The sequence below is a fragment of the Rhinatrema bivittatum genome, chromosome 3 (genome assembly GCF_901001135.1).
Source record: "Rhinatrema bivittatum chromosome 3, aRhiBiv1.1, whole genome shotgun sequence".
In the NCBI taxonomy this organism is placed as follows: domain Eukaryota; kingdom Metazoa; phylum Chordata; class Amphibia; order Gymnophiona; family Rhinatrematidae; genus Rhinatrema; species Rhinatrema bivittatum.
In genome coordinates this window covers 105,630,552-105,645,798 of record NC_042617.1, presented here as the reverse complement: position 1 = coordinate 105,645,798, position 15,247 = coordinate 105,630,552, and the positions used below count along the sequence as shown (strand labels likewise).

The 15,247-nt window shown below is 45.5% G+C and overlaps 1 protein-coding gene across 4 annotated transcripts in view; it reads right to left on the bottom strand.

Annotated features, from left to right (window-relative positions):
• MACROD2 (mono-ADP ribosylhydrolase 2) overlaps positions 1 to 15,247 on the bottom strand; it is a 2,649,380-nt gene that overhangs the window by 1,852,288 nt on the left and 781,845 nt on the right. For all 4 annotated transcript variants that reach the window (XM_029593573.1, XM_029593571.1, XM_029593572.1 and 1 more), the window contains exon 5: positions 6,110 to 6,226. In XM_029593573.1, the coding sequence (XP_029449433.1) occupies positions 6,110 to 6,226 (117 nt within the window). The remainder of the gene's footprint in view (positions 1 to 6,109; positions 6,227 to 15,247) is intronic.

Here is a 15,247-nt window from a genome sequence, read left to right as displayed (position 1 = left end):
CGCACCATCTCCAGTTGGACAGCACAGTGCATCAAATTCTGATACTACAAACAGAATTTACATTTACAGTCTACTCCTAAAGCTCACCAAGTCAGAGCAGTAGCAACATCCTTAGCACACCTGAAGAATGTGCAACCCATGGACATTTGCAAGGCAGCTACATGGTCATCACTGCATACTTCACATCTCATTACTGCCTTGACCAACAAGCAGCCACTGATGCGAAGATAGGGCAAGCAATAATGCAATCTCTATCCTCCTGTCCACGGTGACTGCCACACTGTCAAGGATCATGTCCAACCATATATACCATAAATGACGTGATCGGGAGCTTTGGACTCCCATGACAAAATGGCTAATTCAGCCCTGCTATCGACAGGAAAAAGCAAGTTTGCTTACCGTAAATGATGTTTCTGTAGATAGCAGGATGAATTAGCCATGCTGACCCACCCTCCTCCCTGGCAGTCACCAAGTCTTCGACTACACTACAGCTTTTTTTTTTTTTTTAATATTTTATTTATCATATAATTTACAAGTATTTACTTCAAATATCATTCATTACATTATAATATTTCATTACATTATAATATTTGATTTAGTTTCAATCCCTTCAATTTCAACATATTTAAAAAGAAAAAAATTTCAAACATTACCACTAAAGTAACATATTTCATTTATACTTATGTTGAACCACCAAAAAATTTATAATTAATTTTTCTTCAGGAGTATTAATACAAATCTGAGAATCAATTGGAAAAGATATTATGGAGAAAGAAAAAGAAAATCTTACAATCTCACAGGATTAGGTACATTTTCACAGTTATATTACTATTCTGCCTGACGCCTAGGTTACCACTGGGGAAGAAGTAATTGGTTCTCTAGCCACTATGAACTGGGTCAGTTGTTCCACTAAATTAAAACTAAAGGATTCATTACCCCTTCTAATTAAACACCTACATGGGTATTTCAATAGAAATGAAAAACCCAGAGTCAAAACTCTGGGTTTTAATACCAAGAACTCTCTTCGCTTACTACGAGTTGATGGGGCGAGATCAGGAAAAATTTTTACGTCTTGTCCCATATAAGAAACCGGGTATTTTTGGAAATATTGTTTCATTAATTTAGTAATATCCCCAGTGGACACTAATGATACAATCAAGGTGTTCCTGTCAAGAACCTGCAATGTCGAGTCTTCCAGAAAACCTGTAAGGTTTTCTGGAATAGTTAATACTGGATCCAAACTTCTCTTTTTAACAAAGAAACATGAGTTAACCAAAGGAATGTCATTTCCAGAAAAGCCAAGTATCTCAGTCAGAAATTTCTTCAAAGATGTTAATACAGTTTCACCTACTATTTTTGGGAAATTAACAATCCTAACGTTTAAGTGTCTAACATTATTTTCAAGATATTCTAAACGTTTAGAACAGATTAGATAATCACTAATAAGCTTGTTATTCACAGAGTTTACCACCTCTACTTTACGCTCTATTACATCAACTCTTGTAGTAAGAGTAATTACTTGATTCTGTACAGAAGAAACTTGTTGTTGTAAATTAGAAGCTACATTATCAAGTTTCCCTTCTAACCTGTTTACAGTAGCATTCAAACTGCTTACTAAGTCCCAAATGGCTCCCAACGTAACTGTCTCTGGCCTTGTTGTTAAAGGCCTTACATCCACAGCAGTCTCAGGTTGGGGAGATCGTTGTTGTGGACCTGTAGGAAATATAGGAGGTTCCCCTGTTTCAAGGGGAACTTCCTCAATTCCTTCCCTTCCTGATATTAGGGACGAGGATTCTCCCCCAGATGCATTCTTTTGCGCCCCCTCTTCGGAGGGCAAGGATACAGTTCCTCCTCCTGTTTCTCGCTGGAAAGGAGACGGTCGGTACACAGGACTAAGGGAAGCCTCCTCCTGGGAGGCCGCTTGTTCTCCTTCCAAGGGGCCTCCAAGGGAGTCCTTGGAATCCTCATTTTTAAACTGTGTCATGAAGCGGTCTATCTCTAATTGTAAAAGGGGGGGAAGGGGTTCTGAGGGAAACACCCTTACCCTCCCTTTTCTTTTAGCAGGCATATAAAATATAAGAAACAACTAAACAATTGAAAACAGCCGCTTCAAAAAGTACCTGTATCCAAATGATCTCAGTTATGAAGGTCAGATGAAGGGTTCCTTCCTCTATCCGTCTTAATCCGGACTAAGCCGGACAAAGCCGTGCGCACCCCTTGGGTGCGCACGGCTTTGGTGACGCGCCGGCGGCGATGACACGCCGCAGCTGCGTCGTTTTTGTGGCTCACGGCTCCTCCCACTCACGACAGCAGGGGCGGGGTGTTGGTCCGGTCCCGGAAGAGGGGCCCAGCAATCTGGTCTCCGGCTCTCCTGACGCCGCCGCGGCGTTTTTGTGGCTCACGGCTCCTCCCACTCACGACAGCAGGGGCGGGGTGTTGGTCCGGTCCCGGAAGAGGGGCCCAGCAATCTGGTCTCCGGCTCTCCTGACGCCGCCGCGGCGTTTTTGTGGCTCACGGCTCCTCCCACTCACGACAGCAGGGGCGGGGTGTTGGTCCGGTCCCGGAAGAGGGGCCCAGCAATCTGGTCTCCGGCTCTCCTGACGCCGCCGCGGTGTTTTTGTGGCTCACGGCTCCTCCCACTCACGACAGCAGGGGCGGGGTGTTGGTCCGGTCCCGGAAGAGGGGCCCAGCAATCTGGTCTCCGCTACTATCCTTAACAGAACGTATGGGGGTAACCTTTATGGAATGGCAGTTACTGCCCTTAACAGAATATTTAGATGAGTTTGGAAGGAAAATATTCCATAACTCGATGTTAACTGCAAGAATTATGCAACATCAGTTCTACATGGTGCAGTACCTCTATGAATGCATGCAAGCTATGAAAGGTGCTCATTCCTCAATAGCGGAACAGATACCTCAGCCTCTTCATGACATGGAGGAATGCTCTCGACTGCTATCGACAGGAAAAAGCAAGTTTGCTTACCGTAAATGATGTTTCTGTAGATAGCAGGATGAATTAGCCATGCTGACCCACCCTCCTCCCTGGCAGTCACCAAGTCTTCGACTACACTACAGCTTAATCACAGACTGAGGAGATTCCGTTACTTTCCTGCGCGGGAACACACGCGCAGCCGCAGAGAGCAAAGCTCTGTTCTCTGCTTTGACAAGCTCCGCCTCCCGGGCCTGATTGACAGATCCCGTGACAGCATGGCTAATTCATCCTGCTATCTACGGAAACATCGTTTACGGTAAGCAAACTTGCTTTTACTACCATACTAACTGGTAGTATGCTTATGGTAGTAACTGTAGTTACCACCATAAGCAAAATGCTGGGCAGAATGGATGGACCATCAGGTCTTTATTAGCCATCATTACTATATTACTGTGGGCCTATATTTACTAAAAGGTGGCATATAAAACAAGCATAAATAAAATAAATATATATCCCTATCTACTATAGCATTTCATTGGTTCTCCTCACTACTTTATCACACTGTTAAGCAATCTCAAAATCACCAAAAATACACACCTCCCAGATTTCCTCCATCCTGTATCATGTGCTGCTTGTTTGTCCTGCATTGCTTTCCTGGGTGTTTGTGCCCTAAATGCATAATTCTTTACATTATACATTAAAACATGTCAAATTCTCAATCATGCCTGATTTTTTTTTTCACTTTTGTGGATATGTCATCTCTTGCAGATCTTAATGAACATGTTTACCTGTACTGAATTTTTGTTTTATTTCACATTTTCAAAAGAAATCACTAAGGGGAGATACTTGTGATTAAAACCATCAACCTTCTGATTTCAAGGCAAAACCAGCACTAAATTAGATAGACTAACCAATGTCGAATGCCTCTTTCTAGCTCCCCTTTCAAGTATTTCCCTTCTCTTGTCAAACATACATACTGCAGTTTCCCAGCTTAATTTAGTCCTCCAATAATCCTTCTAATATCACTTACATTTGTATCTTATTGCCAAAATACAATAAACTATATGTTGACATACTACAAACATGAAATGCTGTCATTGTCTCTAAGGAAGTTACATTTCTTTTTTATTTGCCAAAACATTCTAATAAAAGTTGAATCAAATGCTTTGCATTTTCCTATTGTAAAGTAATGAAAACATTTTGACAATTCTACTTTGAAGGAAAAATCATTCTGGCATTGACAACTGCATTCCACTAGCTTTTACTCAGAGCGAAAATGTGACAGATGCCTTTCATGGTAATTGCCAATCAGCCTTTCTACAGCAGCTGAAAATACAATTTATCACTTTGATGTCCGTGGATCTAAATGCACTCACAATTGAGATATCTAAGTGAAGTGAAAAAAAAACATTATCTTGTCCAGCTGCCTCTACAGTATTTAAACAAAGTACTGTATATATTCATACAGCCATGATTTATCCCAGACTGCCACTTAGATTATGTGCTGGTAGAAGTATGTTGTCTACCCCATGAATTAAGAAATAATATAATGTAGTACAGTCAAACAATCCAATCCAACTTTAATTATACACCGCTAATCCAACAAAAACCCAAACTGGTGTATAAGCATGACATAATCAAACAGCATACAATATAACATCACCTAATCATTTAAAAAACACAAATTAGATCATCAAATATACAATAATTTAAAAATAACACCAGATAAATAAAAATGTATACATCAAAATAAAATACTTGAATTAAAATCATAACTACAGCATAATATTTAAAAGCCCCTGTCAACTAACCAGGCCTTTATTTGATTTCCAAATAGCAAGAAAAGTGAATTCTACTGTGATTAGTTAAAATTGATTATTTGGGGACTAGATAACTCAGAGACTGGCATACAGTTACAGAAGTCTCTATTTCAAAACTAACTCATCAAACGTGAAAGTCATTTGATGACCACTATAAATTGAGTTAGTGGTCTCAGTTAGGTCCCCAGTGGACTAATATTCATACAATACCTCCTTCACCAGGGATCACTTTTGGTAACTGTAGGGGTTTTAAAAGCCTGCCTGCAGCCTCAGAACCAGGGTCCATTCCACTAGGGAATGGCAGAAAACTATGGGGCCCAAGGGGAGATTCACAAACAGAAACAACTGAGCATGCCCAGATTGTGTTCCAAAACAGAGAAAATAATTTATTTTACACTCCAGGCCTGTCCATAGGAGACAGGAAAACCAGCCAATAGTCCAACTCACAAAAAAAGCAGATATAGCTTCTTAGTCAATTCACAGAAACTTAGAGTGGTTATTCACTCTTCTCTCATGAAGCTTATCATAAGTTTGCAAACTTCTCTGAGAACCCACCTAAGGACCTTATTCTTCCTCAGGCCCCAAAGCCAGACAGAGAAACCTCTCCCATTCATTTCCCACTGGAAGAAGACCTCTTCAGAACAAGGATTGTTGCCCCATGGATTAAGTGACAGATCCCTCCAGATGATCTGTACAATGTGCCCGAGAGATTTAACAAGTCTATCTAGCAGACCAGTGAAGACCCAAAGACAGTTAACAACACACTGGGGATGCCCTCCCTGACTCTCTACATCACATGCCTTATTCTCACAAGAATCTTCTCGAAATTCACAGATCTCCCCCCAATATTTCAAATCCAACCCTTTTGGGGGAAATAACCTCCTATTCATCACTCCTTTAGCTCACAGCTCCTTAACTTCCCCTGAACCTCAGAAGATTCTACCTTTCATTAAATGTCACCTTTCTAGTGAACCCAGAGGGGTCACATTCATATCATTAAAAAAATAGCATAATTTTTGACAAATTGACACCTATATTGGACATCACAGCAGAAAAATCAAGATATCAAAAACATGGAGCCTAGTTAGGGAAGTTTGAATAGCAGCTACAGTATACTTTTCTTGTTCTATAAATAAAAGGAAGACTTCCAGTGCTATCAAAAGAGCATCCTTCACAAACAGTAAATATGACAAAAGTATCAATTTTCACAAACATGGATGTTTGAAGTTATGACGCAGGAAGAAATTTCAACATATAGTATATTCTAAAATTAATCACTAAGAGCACTGTAAAGAAACAGATCTTTGAATTAAACATTTTTCTACTTTAAAAAAAAATAGCTTCATTGTCTACTCACACTTTGCTGGCAGGTCGTACCCACAGGTAATTTTAGCTTGTCCAGTTGCACACCCAGTCAGAGTACGGCATTCAGCAAACAGGCAGGGCCCAGCAGCTCTATGTATACAGCCATCAACTGCAAAGAAAGAAGCAAAGAATATACATGGATGCCAAGCACATATACCTACTGCACATACATGTTTAATAAAGATTGCTAATCTTTCTTTCATTATTATTGCATTACAGAGTTAAACATTGGAAAATAATGTAGATTGAACATTGTTCACCTATGAAATCTCTTTTGGGTTTGATTTTCAAAATGACTCACATACATAAATGCATGTTTTGTGTGTGTAAGTGGCACCTTGAGAATCAATCATTAGCCACAGGAGTGATTTTCTAAAGAAGTTATGCACATAAAAGTAGCGTATATCATAGCAATTTTCAAAAGCTCATTTAAGCGCATAAAACCTTCTGAAAATTCAGCCATATGGAGTGAATGTTCAAAGGAGTTATGTGCATAAAACTAGCAATTTTCAAAACCCAAGTTTTACGAGCATAGATCCTTTTGAAAATTACTTCCAGTATGCATAAAAGAATGGGCATAACGTGGTTTCACAGATTTAAACTTTAAAGGCGCTTAGCCAATATTCATTCAGATTAACATTCAGATCTGCATTCCAACTATCAATGGGCTAAATTGACATGTTACGGAAGTAAACTGTCACATCCTCAAGGACTCCTCTGAGCTAAGTTACAACAGGTCCACCACTTACTTCCACATCACATGCCAATCATACCTGAAATATATGCTCTTACATCCAAACATACTACTATAACTTATATTTCCTGGATTACTATTCTAATGTATGATATATTTATTTATAAGCCTAATGTTTTACTTTAACCTTACTTATCCTACATTATATTTAGGTTTAAAATGGTATTTGTATCTACAATAATATTTGTATCTATAATATTTATAAAAGGCAAGCGGCGAGGATATTACAGAGCCGCGACCATAGCATGGAGGAAAACACGCGAGATGAGTGCAAGCATAGGCAGGGGGGGAGGGAATAGGTAGGGAGCTGAAGAAAGGCGGAAAACTGAAGGAAATAGGATAGGGGGAAGGGCAGGTAGGAGTTAGGGTTAACGGTTGGATTTTGAAACCAGGACTGGTCATTGGTTAGGGTAAGTGAAGTAAGGGGCGGTAGGCAGCAGACAAAGAAGGCGGCGAGCAGGGTAGGAGTGCGATCATTGCTGTCCGCACGAGTGCATTTTTTTCGGCGAGCATCATGCGCCGTGGAGGTGAAAGAGGAGGTAGGAGGGGTCCCAGCAGGGCTAAATCAAAGAAGCAGGGGAGAGTAGGAGCTGAGCTGTTGCCTGTCACCGAGGTGCCGCAAGTGTCCGAAGCTCCTTTCCCTCCCCAGGGGGAGGATGTTTTGCCGGAGCCCGGGATTGACCAGAGTTCGGGGGAGAGCGGCCCGGAGGTGGAACCCTGTGAACCCGGGAGCTGTGGGCAGGAGAATCGCCGCCCGACACTGGGGGTGTAGGCGAATTGTCCTTACTTTCTTCGGGTTCCGACCTGGAGTCCCCAAGCCGGCAGATCGAGGAGCCCGGCCTGCAGGGAACTTTAACCCTTGGCGGTGCACAGAGGGAAGCGGGAGCCAAGGAGCGGTCTGGCAGGGCTGTGGCAGCGGTGCCGCGAAGCCACACCATGGCGGCGTTGAGGGGTGAGGAGTTCCGACAGCAGATGGAGCACGCAGGTCGCCGGGGAACGGGATGGAGAGGGCTCAGCGCATGCAGGCAGCAGATGGGGCAGCCTATGAGGGACGAAGAAAGCCCAGCGCGTTTCGGAGAGAGAAGGGGTCGGAGCAGAGTGGCCGAAGGCGTGCGATGGTGGACCAAGAGAGGAGGCGAGCAGGAGAAACGGAGCAACATTCCAGAAGGCGGTGAGTATGCCGAGGATTTCAGGGCAGGGGGATGGGGGGATGCAGGGGTCCAGGAGGAGCGGGACACGGGGTATTACCAAGGAAATGCGTCCGCGGGGGCATGAAGATTAGCGGGAGGGACGGGTAGGGTGGCAGGGGGGCAGGGGGCGAGGGCAGCCAGTGCCTAGACCGGATTTTCGGGAGCAGGGATACAAGGGAGGGGATTCATGGCAGCAGCACAAGGACCTCCATGCGGCGCGCAGGTCAGGTAGGGGAGACGCAGCTTGGGCAGTGGAACCAGGTGTTGCGGTCAGTGCATTTGTTTTTGCAGGTGCGACGGAATGGAATACGCTGGGGACTTCGGGCCAAGAAGCTTGGAGAGAGCGGCAACCAATGCCTCCTTACAGAAGGGAGATGCAGCGGGAGGAGAGGTCACCAGAAAGGATCGGAGACGTCGTAAGGAGCAGGATGCCCAGACCAGATGCAGATAAAGCGTGGGAAGGGCAGGTAGACAAGGTGAGCCAGAAGAAGGTCAAGTGTCGTAGGGACACGTCCTCTAGCTCAGACACTAGTAGCAGTTCCTCCATGGAGTCCTCAATGGATTCCAGTGCAGAGAGGAGGGTGATGAGGCGCAGTGACTTAGGGCCACAGCAGGATATGAAGCACCCAGCGTTAGCTTCTTTAACGCAACTATGGGAAAGCCTGCCCAGCCAGTTGCGCAAGAAAATAAGGAAGCGCAGATATGTCAACATTTTCCAATTACTGGAAGTAATGGGGATGGGGATTAAGAGGCGGAAGAAGAAAGGATGGGGAGTAAGAGGTGGAAGAAGAAAGGAAGCAAGCAAAAGTTGGAGAGTGATCCTCGGAACAAAATAGCCAAAAATATTTTAAATTGGATGCAAGGTTTTTTAAGGTTAGCCAGTGTGGTGAGGCACTATCAGCCAGGTTTACACGGGACGTTGTTATCTTACTGTGATAGCATCCTAGGTGCATATAAGGATTATGAAGGTTGGGCTTGGCTCAACTATGATGAGAAGTTTAGGGAAAGGATGGCTGGCAATAAATTCATGTGTTGGGGTTCACAGGACATCAATCTTTGGTTGACGCAGATGACCAACAAGAGCGCCAACCAAGGGAAGGTTACAGGGGGAGCGAGAACGGGGGCTCTGGGAGGGGCAGCAGGTGTAGTAGTGCGAGAGGGGAAAGAGGGGGGGGAGGGGTAAAGGCTACCAGGCAGGACAGGATTGTAGGAGGTAATAAAGACGTCTGCTGGAGGTATAACAGAGCCATGTGCCTGTTTCCGGATTGCAAGTTCCGGCATGCCTGCGTGATGTGTAATGGTGCCCATCCTAGTGAGAAATGTCCGTAGGCGATATCCAAATCATCGATAGCGGGAACCAAATAAAAAAAAAAAAAGAATACATATGCGAGATGGCAGAAGAAGGGGGGAGGGGGCTTGCATCAGGATGATGGGTAGCAGGAAGGGGAGGGAGGGACACAGCGTAAGGGGCATAACAAAAAAAAAAAAGTAGTTATTATACATGTGCAAGTAAGCAGGATGTGTTCACAATTTTCCTTTTATGGAAGGACGGCTGTACACAGTGCGCTCGAGTGGAGCAGGGAGTGTTACGGGACCGGGCCGTGCCCCGGTCCCTCCACTCACCTCGGAGCCGGCCCGTTGCTGGCCCCGCCCCCTAGACGCATGCTCACACGCGCGCGGGGACTCCCTCTTAAAGGGGCCAGCGTGGAAAACTGAGGACAGCCCAGAAGATGACGTCAGACGCTGCAAGGTATATTATCCTGCAGCTGAGAGAAGATCTTCGCCTTGCAACGAGATTCCTCAGGTTTCCTGATCTCTAGTTGCTGAGTTCTCCTGGATTGCTCTCTGTTCTTGACCCAGCTTGACTCCTGACTTGTTCTCCGTCTTCGTCCCTTAGCTCTGGTATCTGCTTCTGACCTCTGGTTCCGACCCGGCTTTGTCTATGACTTCACCCTCAGCTTCTGTCCCTGGCCTGGCTCGCTCTGACCTCTGGCTCCGACCCGGCTCCGTCCACAACTCCGTCTTCTGCCTCATCCCTGGCTTGGTTTCTCCTCCGACTCCTGGCTTCCGACTAGGCTTCCTTCCTGGTCTTCGCTGGCCCAGAAGATTCGCGTAAGTCCCAGTGGCCGGGCCCCTACGGGCGCCTCCTGGGGGGGCTCCGGCTTCCAGGGTGAATCTCCAAAGGTCCCAGCGGCTGGACTCCTACAGGCTCCTCCTGGGGGAGTACCGGCTTCCAGGGTGAAGACTCTTCAGTCACCGGGGCCCAACGTCGTCCGTCCTCTCAGCCTTTGCTGAGTCCTTGGTAGCATAGGACTTCACCTTGTCCCAGGGCTGAAGCCTTCCTTGAGTCCTCCGAGCCGCCTCCCGGTTGGGACGCTTGCCGTGGTCCTCCACAGCGCACCATCTTCTGTTCCAACCGGCCCAAGGGTCCACAACCGTAACAGGGAGAGGGAGAAGACTAAGGATGAAGAGGAATGGGCATTAATTCAGAGTTCGGTGGCGCCTAATACGTGGTCATCCTACGTCAAAGGAAACCAGATTGTTGTAGATTATTTACGCCAAGCAGGGTGGGACGGGGGGCGGGTACTGGAAGACATGCTAGTCAGATTTGTGTTACAGGCCAAAAGGGAGGGGTACACTGTGGGATCGGTAAATGCTTAGGGGGTCATTTTCAAAGGAGTTACGCATGTAAATGTGACATACTATCGTAGCAATTTTCAAAAGCTATTTACTCGAGTAAAGTGCACTTACTTGAGTAAATCCTATGGACAATTCAATGGCATATATTGTAGCAATTTTGAAAAGCCCACTTACTTGAGTAAAGTGTATTTACTCGAGCAAAAACCAGTTTTGCTCGAGTAAATGCTTTTTAAAATCTACCCCTTATTTAGCAGGCTTCGCCTTTTTTCAAAAGTTATTAGGGGGAGGGCACCATGCACGCAGCTTTCGATTAAAGAAAATGTTAAATGGTTGGAAAAGAGGTTTGGTTAACATCAGGGACAAACGGTTACCTATACGATATCATGAATTGGTGCGTTTTTCCACAGGTTTACTGAAGGTTTGTTGGTCAGATTTCAAAGTCGCCTTATTCCGAGTGGCTTTCTCTTGGGCGTTCTTTGGCGCTATGCGTATTGGCGAGCTTATAGCTAAATCCAAGAACAGAACTCAGGAACAAGGATTGCAGGCATGATGCGTGCGGGTTTTTTTGGGGGGAAGACACCCTGTTCTTGCCTAAATCCAAGACGGATCAATTGGGTAAAGGGGCGTGCATACTTTTGTTACTGGTTTCGAATGAGGTAGTTTGTCCAGTACGCACGGCTTGGAATTACCTTCGGTGGCGTCCGGAAAGGGACGGGTCCTTCTTAATCCATGCGGATGGATCGGTGCTGACCCAATATCAATTTTCACAGGTCTTGCGTTTTATAGTGCAGGAGGAAGGTAGGGATCCTGGGTTATACAGTTCCCACTCATTTCGGATTGGAGCGGCGACCACAGTGGCGGAAGCCGGTTTTTCAGTTGAGGCGATTAAGAGATTGGGCAGGTGGAACTCGAATGCATAAAAAGGATATATTAGGAACTTTGCAGGGTAGAGGTAGGAGAGCATTTGGGGGCACAACGGGTGAAGGGTCAGGGTGGGGGGTGGGATGTATTATGGAATGTGGTATTAACTGGTGTGTCTTCTGCTTCAGAGAGCATGGGGAGGAGACATGGGACAGGATGTGCCTGGATCGTGGTCCATTCATTTATCCATAGAGCTCAACGACGTGCATTAAAACGCCCGTACAGAGAAAGCCTGGAGTTGGAACGCTTTGGGTGGAAGTTGGCCTGGTTCAGCAAGAGAGGCATGCAGTGGGACGACCTGCGGTATTTCTTGCAGGACAGGCTCGAGGTGTGGGTGTTGTGTTCGTGCTTGGTCTTGCCCTCGCTCCACTCTCTCTACCTCTGAGATGACTCCCTTCGGGTCTGATGGACAGTTGCTGCCGCGGCTTCTCTTCGCCATTTCTTCCCGGAGTCCCCAGGCTGGCCTGACGCTGCGGATCCGCCATGTTCCTGATGATGTAGGGCGCGTGCTCTGAAGTTTGTACCAGCAAGGGTGCAAACCTCGGGGGCGTCGCCCCATAGTGACATCATCCGCTTCCAACATAAAAGGTCTTTGCTTACGCTTACGAATCAAGTTGGCAAGGGATTGATTGCGGGGATCATCTCGACCCGCTTCATTCTACGCTGCTCTGCCTCCTCGAACTTACCAGGGGTACCTGCTCCTCAGGGTCCCGCTCTCTCTTCTTGTTTTCAGATTGCTAAGACGGGATCCAGTACTCGCTCCTTGAGGGCCTATGTCCCTGAACGCTCAGAAGACTCCCTATTGCCTGGAAGCGATCGCAGACGTGAACATTGTAAGTTTCTATTCCATTGCATATAGGAACCGGTACTCTCTCCTCGAGGGCCCATGTTCCTAGAACTCTGAAGATTCTCTTCTGTCTAAGACGCTATCGCAGGTACGGAGATCGTGAGTTATTATTACAGATTGCAGATAGGAACCGGTACTCACTCCTCGAGGGCCCATGTTCCTAAAACCCTTCAAAGACTCTCTTCCATTTCAGAAGCTATTTCATATGCAGATATTGTGAGTTCTTATTTCAGTTTGCATATAGGAACCAGTACTCGCCTAGAGGCTCCTGTTTCTGAATATACTAACTATTCTCTATTGCCTAGAAACCATTACAGAGATAGATAACTGTGAGTTACCACCGCTCTCTCAGAGCTGTCCCTGGAACCAGAAACTCACTCCTCGAGGGCCTAACTCTCCCCAGCTACTAAGCCTTCTTATTAATCTATGTGAGTGTATCATCTACTTCTGGTTATGTATCCAGCATACCCTGTCTACTCACTATCTATGAGTCTCTCTCTACAGCTCAGCAAACCCGAAGATAGCAGTTCCAGGATCTGAGGGACATCAGCCCTGCTGGACACACCAGCTCACTACTGCCACCTCTGGTGGTTCTACTACCTGTCTAATAAAGAACTATTTGTGTCTGTCTCCATACTCCAGCCTAGTCGGTGGTCCCTCTCATGATATCCTCCTGAGGGCACTGTCATCTGCCATCAGCCCAAGGATTCACCATTCTACATTAGAGTGCTCATCTCTCACTCTTCAAGAGCTGAGTACAACAAACTGCTACCTTGCAGTCTAACCCTCAACTGTTGCTAACATCTCCTTCCTCAGGAACTGTATTATAACCAATTGCTACTTCTTAGCAGGAACCATTCAGATGGCCAACACCTCCCTTCAGGGGAACTCTTGTATATCAGGTTGCCACTCTGTGCGGAGATCCATAATAGATACTAACTCCTCCCCTCTGGAAGAACAGATCTTATATGGTTGCTGACCTCTCCCCTCTGGGGAGCATCTCTATAACAGTTTGTCAACAGACTGCTAACCCTAGCAGAGTCACTAACAGATTGCTAGCTCCTCCCCTCTGGGGAAGCAAAGCTCAACAGGATTGCTAACTCCTCCCCTTGGGAGGAGCAAACCCTAACAGACTGCTAATTCCTAGCAGCTCCTACAACAGATTGCTAACTCCAGAGTCTAACCTACCACAGTGGGGGACCCTGAACATATTAGTAATTCACCTCGGGGGCAATGATATTGGTTCCAAGACAGGCCGAGCTCTGCTAACATGTATCAAAAAGGACTTAGCCCAGTTCATGATCAGGTGGCCTCACATGCGCATAGGGTGGTCGGACATCATAGTCCGTTTAAGGAACATAGGGGAGGTAATTTGGAACTCAGGGGTAAAGAAATTAAATCGGCAAATGTGAAAGTGGATGGGGTGGGAAGGGGGCTTTTGGATAAGACACAAATGGTCTTGGGAATGTGAGGCTGGATTGTTCAGGGGGGTCGGGATACATTTGTCAGAGATCGGTATGGATTTATTTAACAATGAGTTACAAGAAGGTTTAGAAAAGGAAATTAGGAAATGGTAATTGGCCGCAGTTTGGGGGGAACAAGCTGACTGCATCGGTTGTTTGTGGCAGTAAACCCAAGCCCATTTTATGTGTTTACATGTTTAAAGGGGGAGTTGGTTGGGGGAGAGGGGGGGGCTGCCCTGTGTAGCTGGGGGTCTGCTACGCCGGATGACCTGAACCGTGGGGCTAAGGTTCACAGTAGAGCGTGCTCTCGCTGGTACTTGGCGGAGCAGGCAAGGTCGGGGGGAGAGGGCCGCTCCACCATTGGGGTTTAAGATGGTGGAGAATCGGGGGAGAGAGGGGGATGGGGGTAAGGTTGGATACCGTTCATGTTTGTAAGGGCTCGGGTTATGTTTGCGAATAAACTGCGGCCTATTTTAAAGCAATTCAGGTGTTGTGTTTTCTCTGGGGAGCTAATCGGGACGGCAAGCGAGCGCAAGGTGTTTCATCCCATGAATTGTAATATACTGACCAATCAAATTGTAATGCCTAAATTTGCTGTAACACACTTTCAACTCCTCTGCTGGAAAAGCATGACATTAATTGATGATGATGATGATGATAATGATGTACTTGTACTGAGAGACATTCCGGGAGGGTAGGGGGCAGAGCTGGGACAGAGTTGGAACTTACAAGCAAACTTTAAAAAGTATGTACATAAGTGTAAGGTGGATCTTTGTATGAAGTAATTTGTGCATATATTTGGTCAGCCACTTGAGGATTTTCAAATCAAGCTAATGCACATGAGTTCATTTTGAAAATAGTAAAGTCTGAGTGAATAATATACAAGGAGACTTTACCATTTATGCAGTCTGTAATAAAGTTACTCACTATTGGTTATAAAGATCACAGAAGGAAAAAGAATGCATTTAACTATTAAGATGGCAATTTTCAAACTGTCTAATATGGGACAAAGTTTATGGGTACTTTTTACCTGTAAACTTTGGCCCAAGTTTCAAAGAGAATCCTTCAGTGTACAAATGCTTTGAATCATGCTGCAGGTACAAAGTACTCATGGATACTTGCACCTGTTTTTTATGAGGTAAGAAATTTGTTGGGAATTATGGGAAAGTTAAATATGTAAACTGCATGCATACTTTTCTTCTCCTACCAAAACATGCCCCTGAAAATGACTTCTTTAAATGTGGCTGAAACTTGATAAACTTGCATATTTTTAGTTGCATTGGGGGAGGGCAATTTGCAGATGAGGGTAGATTAC